The sequence below is a fragment of the Pelophylax lessonae genome (assembly GCF_965119305.1).
Source record: "Pelophylax lessonae genome assembly, chromosome: 7".
Taxonomy (NCBI): domain Eukaryota; kingdom Metazoa; phylum Chordata; class Amphibia; order Anura; family Ranidae; genus Pelophylax; species Pelophylax lessonae.
The window spans coordinates 152948570-152962228 of record NC_138774.1 but is presented as its reverse complement, the minus strand read 5'-3'; the positions used below and the strand labels follow the sequence as shown (position 1 = coordinate 152962228).

The window sequence follows — 13659 nt, the reverse complement described above, 5'->3', positions numbered from 1 at the left end:
TCATGTGCTATTCAGGAAGCAGCTTTTTCCATGGCATAGTGCTGTTTAAAAACATACAGCGCATTTATAAAAGCACTGTTATGAGCACTGCTCTTCTCAATGAAAAAAATTAGAAAAATAAAAAAAGCTAGCACAGCCCAGTCACCTGTTAAATTCACATGACCAGAGAGAACTCAGTGGGGCAACTCAGGCTCAACATTGTGGCCTGCATTTTGTGAATGGGTCGTAAAATGTAGGGTGCTGTGCGCATGCCTCAACAGAGTATAATGAAGAACAGATAGCGATATCTGCTTTATGCTATTGGATGCCTCCTAAAAAATAATAAAACTTGAAATCTAAGCATATAGGGACAGCTTTGTATTCAATTTAACTTTTACAATGTCTACTATTTCCAGTATTTTTTTCTTTTTTCACAATTGGTCCAATGAATAAATATAACTGTATGGTTTAGCATGTCATAGATGCTCAAATCAGCATCTTGAGATATGTAATAAATTACCTGGGCATCGTGGGCAGCACAGCTGTGGAACATAAACTGGACTGGCACAGTGCAGACTTGGGCATCTCACTCTACTGCATAAAACATTTCCACCCTGTAACAAAATAATGTGAGTCACTAACATTGTATGCATTATTAGAGGCTTTACTTGGATTGCCTGCATCAAATTGCTAAAGATGCAGTCTTCTGAGACAAAACAAAGGTCATTCAAATACTTCTGAGGTCTAAAATGTATCAACTTAACATGAACCGTGCTTTAACCATATAGAAAGTCACATGCTCCTCCAATCACTGAAGTACAGTGTATATTTCTTTAGTGGCCGAACAGGTTGTATTACTAAGGCTCCATGTACACGGGACGTTGTTAAAAGTCTATTAGAATGCTGGAATTTTTAGGACGTTTGAAACGTCCGTTCGGTCGCGTTTGTACCCGCGTTAAGCGGGCGTTTAGCGGGCGTTTGCGGGCGTTTGCGTTTAGAACCGTTCCTAGAGGTCAAAAAAATTATTCCCCTTTAAAATGGAAAAACGTGAACGCTAAACGTGGGTCATCGCGTTTGGTCGCGTTCGGACGCGTTCGGTCACGTTTTTGCGTTTGAAACGCCGGGAAACACACGTTCGAACGCAAATAATTGCGTTCTAAAAAATGTCCCTGAACGCAACTGCCTGCAAATGATTATAAACGACCTGGTGTACATGGACAGATAAGATAAAATGTAGATGGGTTCAGGGGCTTCTAAAAAAAACGCCCAACTGCTCCATTTCCAGCATCCCGTGTACATGGAGCCTAAAGGAAACATTCTGCATGTTTATGATGTCCATTTAGCACCATAGCTTCCATCTCTTGTGCAGTGTTTATATTGTCACCTTCATGTTTTTAAAGGCTTACTAAAACATTGTTTACACCATAGGTGTGTACAGGGGGTGTGCCTGGGCACACCCCAATCCACGGACTGCTCCAGAGGGGTGTTTGAGTTCACCCCCATCTCTGTCACTGAGTCAGTAAGGTCTGTCTTTGAATTTCTCCCTCAGCTGCAGTGTTCCTCTAATGCCGGCCACACCGTACGCTGAGGCTTGCAGCCGGCAGGGTCGGTCAGCTGTGCGGTATCTCCGCGGGCTGAGGAGGTGGTGGGTGGTGTGGAGGTGTAGCTGAACCCTCCCATAATGTACACTCACATGTGGCTGCTCTGGGCTTATTGAGCAGATGAAACTGGGAAGGAGGCAGAACAGAGATGGCAGCCTAGGAAACCTCAACTTCCAGCCATGTGGTGAGTGGCTGATGGGGAGAGGTTTTTCTTTTCCCTGCAGGAAATCCCTCCATGTTCCTTCTGTTCTGCTTCAACCCTTTCACTGCATACAAAGAACTGGAGAACTGCTTCCAGTCCTCCCCCTACATACTGCTCACTGATTGGCTGCCCTTACCCCACACTAGTCACTGATTGGCTGTCCTTGCCGCACACTGTTCAGTGACTGGCTGCCCTTGCCGCACACTGCTCACTGACTGGTCTTACCGCATTTTTGATAAGTAAAAAAATGAAAGTATTTGTTTACATTAGGTGTCTAGTTATTAAAAAAAAAAAAAAAGTTTCAATACATTTTAAAATGTTTTTTTTTTATATTTGTTGAAAAAAGTGTGTATGTAAAGTGTGTGTGTGTATATATATATATATATATTGTGACAGGAAGTCAGGAAAATCTATGGGTGTTGTCACTGACGGGAGATATATTTCTGCTTGGTTTAGACAATTCACTAATTGCTATCAGGTGTCGGCTGCAGAGGTAGGCAGGAAGGTGTACGGAAGTTGAGAACACTTTCAGCTGTTCAGAATGAGGCAATTAGGATCTCTATAACTTGTCCAAAGGGAGTCTATTGATTGCTGTCTCCTGAGGCTGTGTAAGCTGGGGAGAGCAGTCAGATGAGAGACTTCTAAAGGTGAGGTGTTGAATTTTTTTCTGTGTAAAGAAAACACAAATGGACATTTGAGTGTCTGCTGTAGAACCAGCAGGGTCTGCCCAAAGAGTAGGTTGGGAAGACTCCTTAGATAGGTTCCGGTGTGTGAGAAGGTAGACGCCCACAGTGGCCAGGATTTATTTTGTGTTTTGTTTTATTTTGATGTTTTTGCTGCATGCACTGTTTTGAAGAAATTGGACGAATAAACCATAAACTGTTGTTTTCAACCACTCCTCGGCTATCTCCCTGTGTGACGAACCCCCCCCAAAAGGGGTTATCCACACCCGCTACCGAGCTAATCCCTCACATATGGTGGAGTGCCGCGGGCAGTTAAAGTAAACCCAAAAAAATGGAGGAAATACTGAAACAACTGATTATATCGAATGCAGCCCAACAGCAGGCAAATGCAGCTCAACAGCAGGCAAATGCGGATTTTCAGCGGAGCTTTGCAGCTCAACAACAAGCTCACCGAGAGGCCATTGAAGGCGTGGAACAGAGACACCAGCAGCAAATGGAGGCCATTGTGAAACAGCTTCAGAGACAGCAGACCGAGGTTGGGAGTCAGGCCAGTAACATACCGACTTTTCGGGTAAACCACTTATTGCCAAAGATGACTACAGATGAGGACCCTGAGATGTTTCTGACCACGTTTGAAAGAACAGCGGCGAAAGAGAGTTGGCCTAAAGAACAGTGGGCTGGACTAGTGGCCCCCCTATTAGCTGGAGAAGCCCAAAAGGCATATTTTGACTTGGAACTTGCAGATGCAAAAAACTATGATCGATTAAAAGTGGAAATATTGGCACGTTTTGGGGTAACCTTGGATGTCCGTGCTCAGCGGGTCCACAATTGGAGTTATCAGCTGAAGAAACCACCCCGGTCGCAGATGTATGACCTCATCCATTTGGCTAAGAAATGGCTGCAGCCAGAAATTCTGTCCGGACCAGAAATTTTGGAGCGAGTAGTCATGGACAAATTTCTTAGGTCTCTTCCTAACACCCTGCAGAAATGGGTAAGCCATGGTGGTCCGGAAACCGCAGACAAATTAGTAGACCTGGTCGAAAGGTACCTAACAACTGAGAATTTGACCTCTTTTTCCAGAGATGCACAGACTTTTCACCCCAAGACCAGACCCTCCCCACCTATAAGTAAGACTGCGTCAGGGGATGGGGGTGGAGAGAGGATCCAAAGAGCAACTCGAGGTGTTAGTAGGACTACTACTAATGTTTGGCGAGAGCGACCTGGAAGACCCATCCCACAGGAGAGGACTGGAAGGTTGATTTGTTACCGTTGCCGGGAAGAGGGACATGTAGCAGCAGTTTGCCCAGCGGTTTGCCCAGTGGATGATGAACCCATGCATTGTGACTTTCTGACAGAGAGACGACAGTCCTTTTTTGCAACCACATACACTGCAGTAAAGGGGAATGAGAAACCTTTATATAGAATGTGTTTAGATGGTAAAGATGTTGTGGTATTGTTGGATTCAGGTAGCCTGGTTACCTTAGTGAGAAGTGATCTAGTGGTGAAAAAAAACGTACATCCTAGGAAAATGGCGGTAGTTTGTGTACATGGGGACACTCGAGAATATCCGGTGACTACAGTTTCCTTTGAAACCTCCCTCGGTAACTTGTGTCACCAAGTGGGTTTAGTTCCCAAACTGCCACATGACGCCATTGTGGGAAGGGATTTCCCAAAATTCTGGGAACTCTGGGATTGCCCAGATTCCCCAGTAGGTGGTTCTTCTGAGCCTGAACCATCTACTCCAGAATCCTCTAACTGTGAGGATTATCCTGAGTTTCCGTGCTCAGTCTTAGCCGGGGAAACACCAGTCCCTAGGGAGGAGCCTGCTACCTCAGAAGAGGAACAGCGGCCGTTAGGGTTGGATGACCTTAAAGTGCACCGAGAAAATTTTATCACTGAGCAATTGAGGGACCCCACATTGCTAAGAGCCCGGGAGAATGTAGTGAAGATAGATGGGGAGCTAGTTAACCCTGACGAGAGGATTGCCCTCCCTTACTTCATTATTGAGAGGGACCTCTTATATCGAGTGTCACAGAGGATAGAGGACACTGTTGAGCAACTGGTAGTGCCTAAACCGTACCGCAAGATGGTTTTGGAACTGGCCCATGGGCACATTCTTGGGGGACATTTGGGAGCAGAAAAAACCCGGGAGAGAATCACCCAGAGGTTTTATTGGCCTGGGATCACTAAGGAAGTGGAATTGTACTGCTCTTCCTGTCCAGTGTGTCAGATTAATGCACCCATGCCCCATTTCCGTAGTCCTTTGGTACCCCTGCCCATTATCGAGGTTCCTTTTGAGAGGATCGCCATGGATTTGGTTGGGCCCTTACTGAAGTCCACAAGAGGGCACCAGCACATCTTGGTGATAATGGATTATGCCACCCGTTACCCAGAAGCGATTCCTCTCCGAAATACCTCTGCTAAAACCATAGCCAAGGAGTTATTTCAAGTTGTCACCCGGGTGGGTCTACCTAAGGAAATCCTAACTGACCAGGGCACCCCGTTTATGTCCAGGGTGACAAGAGAACTTTGTAAACTCCTGAAAGTGACCCAGTTACGTACCTCAGTATATCACCCTCAAACAGATGGGTTAGTGGAGAGGTTTAATAAAACGTTAAAACAAATGTTGAGGAAGGTGGTGGATAAAGACGGAAAGAATTGGGATTATCTGCTCCCTTATCTGATGTTTGCCATAAGAGAGGTTCCCCAATCATCCACAGGGTTCTCTCCGTTTGAGTTGCTGTATGGGAGGCACCCCCGGGGCCTACTTGACATTGCCAGGGAAACATGGGAGAGTGAGAGTTCCCCTCATCGAAGTGTGATTGAGCATGTTGCTCAAATGCAAGATAGAATTGCCCAAGTGATGCCGATTGTGAAGGCACATTTAGCCCAAGCCCAGTTGGCTCAACAAAGGATTTACAATCGTGGGGCCCAGGTCCGTTCTTTTGCACCTGGTGATAGGGTGTTGGTGTTGGTCCCCACGGTCGAAAGTAAATTCCTAGCCAAATGGCAGGGGCCCTATGAAGTATTGGAGAAAATAGGGATGGTGAATTATAAAATTAGCCAACCAGGAAGACGAAAACCTGAGCAGCTCTATCACGTGAACTTGTTAAAACCATGGAAGGATAGAGAGTCCTTGGTCGCTGAGACTACCCGAGTTTCTGCTCCAGTTCACCTGGCTGTCCCTGAAGTTGGGATAGCAGAGACTCTGTCCAAACTTCAGAAACAGGAGGTTAAAGAATTTGTGCTCCGTAATAGGGAGAAGTTTTCAGACCTGCCAGGTTGGGTCTCGGGAGTTAAACATGACATTATCACCACCCCAGGGGATAAGGTCAAGTTAAAGCCTTATAGAATTCCAGAAGCCCGGCGAGATGCCATTCGCCAGGAAGTAAAAAAAATGCTTGAGTTGGGGGTGATAGAAGAGTCAAATAGTGATTGGTCCAGTCCCATTGTCTTAGTGCCCAAACCAGATGGAAGTTGGCGGTTTTGTAATGATTTTCGCCGCCTGAATAAAATCACTAAGTTTGACACCTATCCTATGCCCCGCATAGATGAACTAATTGATCGCCTAGGCACTGCCCGGTACATGACCACGTTAGACCTTACCAAGGGTTATTGGCAAATTCCTCTCTCGGGGTCGGCCAGGGAAAAAACAGCATTTGTAACTCCAGACGGATCTTTCCAATATCGGAGGATGCCTTTTGGGTTACAGAATGCTCCTGCCACATTCCAACGCACCATGGATAAGACCCTTCGGCCTCATCTAGCCTATGCTGCTGCATACCTCGATGACGTGGTCATTCACAGTGAGGATTGGGACTCACACTTACCAAAAGTTCAGGCTGTGTTGGATTCCATCTGGAAAGCTGGGTTTACAGCCAATCCAAAAAAATGTACCATTGGGCTAGAAGAGGCGAAGTATCTGGGGTATACCATTGGTAGAGGTCTAATCAAGCCCCAAATAAACAAAGTTGAAGCTATTAAGGATTGGCCACGTCCCACCAGCAAGAAACAGGTTCGTGCATTTTTGGGGATTGCAGGTTATTATCGCCGTTTTATTCCCCATTTTGCCTCACAGGCTGCTTCCCTGACCAATCTGACCAAAGGGAAGGAGTCTGTCATGATCAAATGGACTCCCGAGGCAGAAACAGCTTTTCAGGCTTTAAAACAGGCCTTATGTAGCCAGCCAGTTTTAAAGTCGCCTGATTTTTCACGAGACTTTGTGGTCCAGACAGATGCATCAAATGTGGGTTTAGGAGCTGTACTGTCCCAGATTATCAATGGGGAAGAACACCCTGTTATGTACCTCAGCCGAAAGTTGAAGGCCCATGAAGAGAATTATGCCACCATTGAGAAAGAGTGTTTGGCGGTGAAATGGGCCTTGGATTCTCTCCGATACTACCTCCTGGGTAGACAGTTTGAACTGGTGACGGATCACGCCCCATTGAAGTGGATGGCACAGAACAAGGAGACCAATAGGAGAATAAATAGGTGGTTTCTGGCCCTTCAGGAGTTTAGTTTTGTGGTAACGCATCGCCCCGGTGTTCAAATGGGGAATGCAGATGGTTTGTCCCGTGCACATGCGTGCCTGTCAACCTGTGTCCCAACCCTAGGGTTGAAACAAGAGGGGGGGGTATGTGACAGGAAGTCAGGAAAATCTATGGGTGTTGTCACTGACGGGAGATATATTTCTGCTTGGTTTAGACAATTCACTAATTGCTATCAGGTGTCGGCTGCAGAGGTAGGCAGGAAGGTGTACGGAAGTTGAGAACACTTTCAGCTGTTCAGAATGAGGCAATTAGGATCTCTATAACTTGTCCAAAGGGAGTCTATTGATTGCTGTCTCCTGAGGCTGTGTAAGCTGGGGAGAGCAGTCAGATGAGAGACTTCTAAAGGTGAGGTGTTGAATTTTTTTCTGTGTAAAGAAAACACAAATGGACATTTGAGTGTCTGCTGTAGAACCAGCAGGGTCTGCCCAAAGAGTAGGTTGGGAAGACTCCTTAGATAGGTTCCGGTGTGTGAGAAGGTAGACGCCCACAGTGGCCAGGATTTATTTTGTGTTTTGTTTTATTTTGATGTTTTTGCTGCATGCACTGTTTTGAAGAAATTGGACGAATAAACCATAAACTGTTGTTTTCAACCACTCCTCGGCTATCTCCCTGTGTGACGAACCCCCCCCAAAAGGGGTTATCCACACCCGCTACCGAGCTAATCCCTCACAATATATATATATATACACACGCAAGTGTGTTTTAGTTTAGGGGTGCACAACTTAATGCCATAGGCTGTACACACCTATGGTTTACACTGACATAATATACATTTCTGTGAATGCCACATAATTAATGACATACTTAGCTCTCCCACAGTCAAAACTTCCTTCAGTCCATTTCTCATCCTAAAATCTTTTTCAGCTGCTCTCTGTGACTGCACAGTAACTATGACTCCATTCAAATCTATAGGTAACCACTGAACAGGTATGGCCTGTGCCGAAGAGTAATATTTTTGCTACAGTATATTACCAAATGAATGTCACAAATTTAGAGCATATTTCCTTCATTTTTTTGGCAATGTTAGCACATGGTTTATTAAGGTGGTTGAAAATTCAGATTAAGATAAAAAGCCTTCTGTGTGCAGCAGTCCCCCTCAGCTCTCCTAAAACCTACCTGAGCCCCGCTCAATCCAGCGAAGTCTATGAATGCCTCCGCTGTCTGGGGCTCTATCTTCTGATTGGCTGAGAAAAAGCAGTGGTGCCATTGGCTCCTGCTCTTGTCAATCAAACTCAATGAGGAGAGAGAGGGTGTGGGGAGGAACTGCAGCTCCGTGTCTGAATGGATACATGGAGCTGCGGTTTGGCTCGGGTGCCCTCATAGCAAGCTGATGTAAGGTTTTGCACTTGGGGACTAAAAACATAAAAGCACAATACACTTTAGGGGGGGGAACCTTTGGGGGAATCAAAAATGGAGAAAGATCTGGGAGTCCTGGTAGAGGATAGACTAAGCAATAGCATGCAATGTCAAGCGGCAGCTGCCAAAGCCGGCAGAATATTAGCATGCATAAAGAAAGGGATGTATTCCAGAGATAAAACTATAATCCTTCCACTTTATAAAACTCTGGTCCGACCACATCTGGAGTATTCTGTCCAGTTCTGGTCGCCAGTCCTCAGGAGGGATGTGTTGGAGCTGGAGAGAGTCCAGAGAAGGGCAACTAAACTAATTAGGGGATTGGAGGACCTTAATTATGAAGAGCGTCTGCAATAGCTTGATTTATTCTCCGTGGAGAAGAGACACCTGAGAGGGGTCATGATAGCAATTTATAAATATCTCAATGGTGATCTCAGCATAGAAAAAAAGCTATTCAGTCGAAAGGATTGTATGAGGACTAGAGGGCATACAATGCGATTAGAGGAGAGGCGTTTTAACCTCAGGCAACGTGGGGGGTTATTTACTGTTAGGGCTACAAGATTGTGGAATTCTCTACCACAAGAGGTGGTTTCTGCGGGAAGTGTGGTGGATTCCAAAAGACTCTTAGACGTACATCTCAAGGATCAGAACATTCAGGGGTATGAGAGATGGTTACGGCCACATACACCTACACAGGTTGAACTAGATGGACTATTGTCTTTATTCAACCTCACCTACTATGTAACTATGTAACATGCATACTGTAACTCCATATAATAATGCTCAGTTCAAAGCATGCAATATGCACCAGTTAAAAAATAGGATGTCCCAGAAATAAAAGGAGAGCAGAAAAGTGTAACTACTGTTCTAAGAAAAATTAAATTTTTTGTTGTTGGTAAATTTAGCTTGTCTCACTGTAATCAAAGTGGCTGCAATTGCTGTGTTAGGTAAATGTAATTCTAGCTCATTGTAATCAGTGCAGCTTCATGTGATTAGTTAGGTCTGTTCCGTGTTTTAGCTGCTGCTGGTTTGTTTGCTTCCTCTGCTTTCCAGAAACTTGTAGAACTCTCTGGTACATACAGTATCTCACAAAAGTGAGCATACCCCTCACATTTTTGTAAATATTTTATTATATCTTTTCATGTGACACTGAAGAAATGACACTTTGCTACAATGTAAAGTAGTGAGTGTACAGCTTGTATAACAGTGTAAATTTGCTGTCCCCTCAAAATAACTCAACACGCAGCCATTAATGTCTAAACAGCTGGCAACAAAAGTGAGTACACCCCTAAGTGAAAATGTCCAAATTGGCCCCAAAGTGTTAATATTTTGTGTGGCCATCATTATTTTCCAGCACTGCCTTAACCATCTTGGTCATGGAGTTCACCAGAGCTTCACAGGTTGCCACTGGAGTCCTTTTCCACTCCTCCATGACGACATCACGGAGCTGGTGGATGTTAGAGACCTTGCACTCCTCCACCTTCCATATGAGGATGCCCCACAAATGCTCAATAGGTTTTAGGTCTGGAGACATGCTTGGCCAGTCCATCACCTTTACCCTCAGCTTCTTTAGCAAGGCAGTGGTCACCTTGGAGGTGTGTTTGAGGTCGTTATCATGTTGGAATACTGCTCTGCGGCCCAGTCTCTGAAGGGAGCGGATCATGCTCTGCTTCAGTATGTCACAGTACATGTTGGCATTCATGTTTCCCTCAATGAACTGTAGCTCCCTAGTGCTGGCAGCACTTATGTAGCCCCAGACCATGACACTCCCACCACCATTCTTGATTGTAGGCAAGACACACTTGTCTTTGTACTCCTCACTAGGGATGATCGAACGGTTTGGGTCGACCATCGGTTCGGCCCGAACATTGGGTGTTCGAGCTTCGGCAGAATTTAGAACGTTTTGCCCAAAAAGTTCGGAATTCGGCAACCAGAACCGCCCAAAATGCAATGCTTCAGGAAATGGGCTTTAAAAGCCCGTGATTGGACCAGAACCGTTAGCAAAAGCCAATTGAGGGGGCAGGAGAATGCTAGGAATGTGATTGGAGTGACAAGGGGGTCCCTAGACCAATCATTAGTGAATATGCCCCCCAGTATATAAGATCGCCCCCGCCATATTCCTAGCATTGTTATACTGGACATGGAAGAGAGTGGAAGCAGTTCTGTTAATTTTACTTTAAAAGTGTCATTTAGCTATTTTTAGTGTGAGGAAAGGGATATCTAGTGTAGTTAGAGTGCTCCTTTACACTTAAGTTAGCTTCAAAAATTTAGTTTCTGTAGGGAAAGTGTTAAGTGTAAGGGGACCGTAGGGTAGTGTAGGGTTAACTGGCAGTGACTGCTATTGCAGGGTGACAAAACCCTTCCATAGCAGGGTGACCGCTATAGAGAAAAGATCATTTCTCTGAATTGCTTCGGCACACCCATATGGCTTCTCACCAGCCAAGCATTTTTTATGCTGCATGGGCTGCCACTGCCAGTGCTTTTTTGAGGACATGTTTGATGTCAGACATGACATCTGAACATGTGTATAGGGGGTATATATACACATATATGTCTGAATATATACCCCTAGACATATATAGGTGTGATAGTAGCAGAAATAAATGCTTGCGCTAATGAAATCATTTACAGTAATATATTTCTGCTACTATCACACCTATATATGTCTAGGGGTATATATTCAGACATATATGTGTATATATACCCCCTATACACATGTTCAGATGTTTTGCCTGCTTCAAAAGGACCCAAAAAAATGGCAAAAAAAACTAGCGTCAAAAAAAAAATGCCCAGGTGTGTTTTTGCTGGCATTTTTTGGGGGGTTTTGGAGGCAGGCAAAACATCTGAACTTGTGTATAGTGGTGTATATACACACATCCATATATTTATATACACACCTAGAGATATATAGGTGTGATAGTAGCAGAAATATATTCCTGCGCTAATGAAATCATTTACAGTAATATATTTCTGCTACTATCACACCTATATATGGCTAGGTGTGTATATAAATATATGTATGTGTGTATATATACCACTATACACAAGTTCAGATGTTTTGCCTGCCTCAAAAGAACCCAAAAAAATCCCAAAAAAACGCTAGCATCAAAAAAAAAAATGCCCAGGTGTGTTTTTGCTGGCATTTTCTGGGGGGTTTTGGAGGCAGGCAAAACATCTGAACTTGTGTATAGTGGTGTATATACACACATCCATATATTTATATACACACCTAGACATATATAGGTGTGATAGTAGCAGAAATATATGCTTGCGCTAATGAAATCATTTACAGTAATATATTTCTGCTACTATCACACCTATATATGGCTAGGTGTGTATATAAATATATGTATGTGTGTATATATACCACTATACACAAGTTCAGATGTTTTGCCTACCTCAAAAGAACCCAAAAAAATGCCAAAAAAACGCTAGCGTCAAAAAAAAAATGCCCAGGTGTGTTTTTGCTGGCATTTTTGGGGGGGGTTTGGAGGCAGGCAAAACATCTGAACTTGTGCACAGTACCACTATACACAAGTTCAGATGTTTTTCCTGACTGCAAAGAACCCAAAAAAATGCCTGCTTTGAAACCGGCAAGGTGTGGAGAGAAGCTAACCCCCTGAGCTGAAAGTTTTCTAATACATACAATCCTTTTTTTTTCTTGTTCTGGACATGCTACAGAGCTGAAACTTCACAGGTACACCTTTTAGACCCCCCAGACACAAAATCACACAAAAAAAGTTCTTAAAAATTGTAATTTTTGATAAAAAAAAGCCAATTATTGAAAAAAAAAAAAAAAAGAGATTTTTTGATTTTTACTTTGGATTTATTATCTGGGGGGTACCACTATACACAAGTTCAGATGTTTTTCCTGACTGCAAAGAACCCAAAAAAATGCCTTCTATTAAACCGGCAAGGTGTTACAGCAGCGAAGCCAACCCCCTGAGCTGAAAGTTTTCTAATACAAACAATCTTTTTTTTTTTTTATGGTTCTGGACATGCTACAGAGCTGAAACTTCACATGTACACTTTTTAGACCCCCCACAGAGTTGATCAGAATCTATTATCAGTCTGATCTCCAGATAATTGATTTATACATACTTCTTTTTTTCTATTCCCCTTTAATAACAATTGTCTCCTTGGTGTATTAACTTATGTTTCTTTTGTCTATGTTCATTATATAGATATATATCTATGTATTATGCTTTTCTGTATCTAATGTTTATCGGTGTATTATGGTAGGGCTTTTGCCTATGCCAATATACTACTATGTCTGTTGTATAATATTGTATGCATATGATATTGTGGAATTTATGCTGATGCCGTACTGGTCCAATGCTGGGGGGACCCCCGCCCTCCGTGAGGGGATCCCTGGGACGGATGCGCAGCTGTTTGGGGCTGAGGGGCGCCATCTGGTGGGGGACGGGTGTGCGGTCTCTTCACAGGGTAACGGTAGATGCCACTTTGGCATCACCGGCTCCCCTGCGGCTGTAGGAACTCGGTCATCCCCTGTTTCCATTTCTGAGCACTGCGTGTGCGCCGCTCTCATGGCGCGTGCGCAGTTTAAGATCTGACCCGACCGACATCATTTCCTGGGAAGTGCGCGGTCCCGTTGGAGCGGGTATTTAAACCGACGCCAACCAATATGCCGTCAGTTCGTGGGGACACGAGACACACAACCTACATTGGTGAGTACCGCTATTTATTTTCCAACCTCTGGCACTACATACGCTAGATTACATTTAATGTAGAGCATTGTGCTCTCGCTCTGTCTCCTTGTAGCCTATCTTCCTCCGCTCTGGAGGCTTGGACTAATTGGAGGCTCGGTGCTGACTATCCCTGCTCTGCCCTCGCATACGGCTTGCTGTATTGCCAGACCAGCTGTAGCAATATGTAATTCTCTGCAGGTATATATAAAACTTTTTTCCCCCCCGTTTTTCTTCTTTCTTTTTAATACATATGGCAGCACCTATGATCTAAATGTTGATTAAATTGGATCAAATAGCCCTGATTACTGTTTTACATTCTATCCTTATACATATTACCTTGCAGAGGTGCTACCTGCTCAGCAGGTGATCGGTAGTTGTCCTCCCCACGTTCTCTTCTACAAAATATGCTATGATATTCTGAATGTATTACATATGAAGATATCATTCTACTAAATCCCCATTAAGGTATTTTTTGCCTTGTTTGGTTGATTTGCATGTTGCATGCACTCTGGATACTATATATTGTGACCTGTCATGTAGCTATATAATTTACCTCTTGTATCAATACCCGCTCCCGCACCC

General features: G+C 44.1%; 1 protein-coding gene across 2 annotated transcripts in view; it reads right to left on the bottom strand.

Annotated features, from left to right (window-relative positions):
• The window catches only part of CHRDL1 (chordin like 1), a 184943-nt gene that overhangs the window by 65034 nt on the left and 106250 nt on the right, over positions 1-13659 (bottom strand). The window contains exon 4 of one of the 2 annotated variants that reach the window (XM_082262880.1): positions 500-593. The exons of the other annotated variant lie outside the window; for it this stretch is intronic. Coding sequence (XP_082119006.1) covers positions 500-593 — 94 coding nt within the window. The remainder of the gene's footprint in view (positions 1-499; positions 594-13659) is intronic. 2 annotated transcript variants of the gene reach the window in all.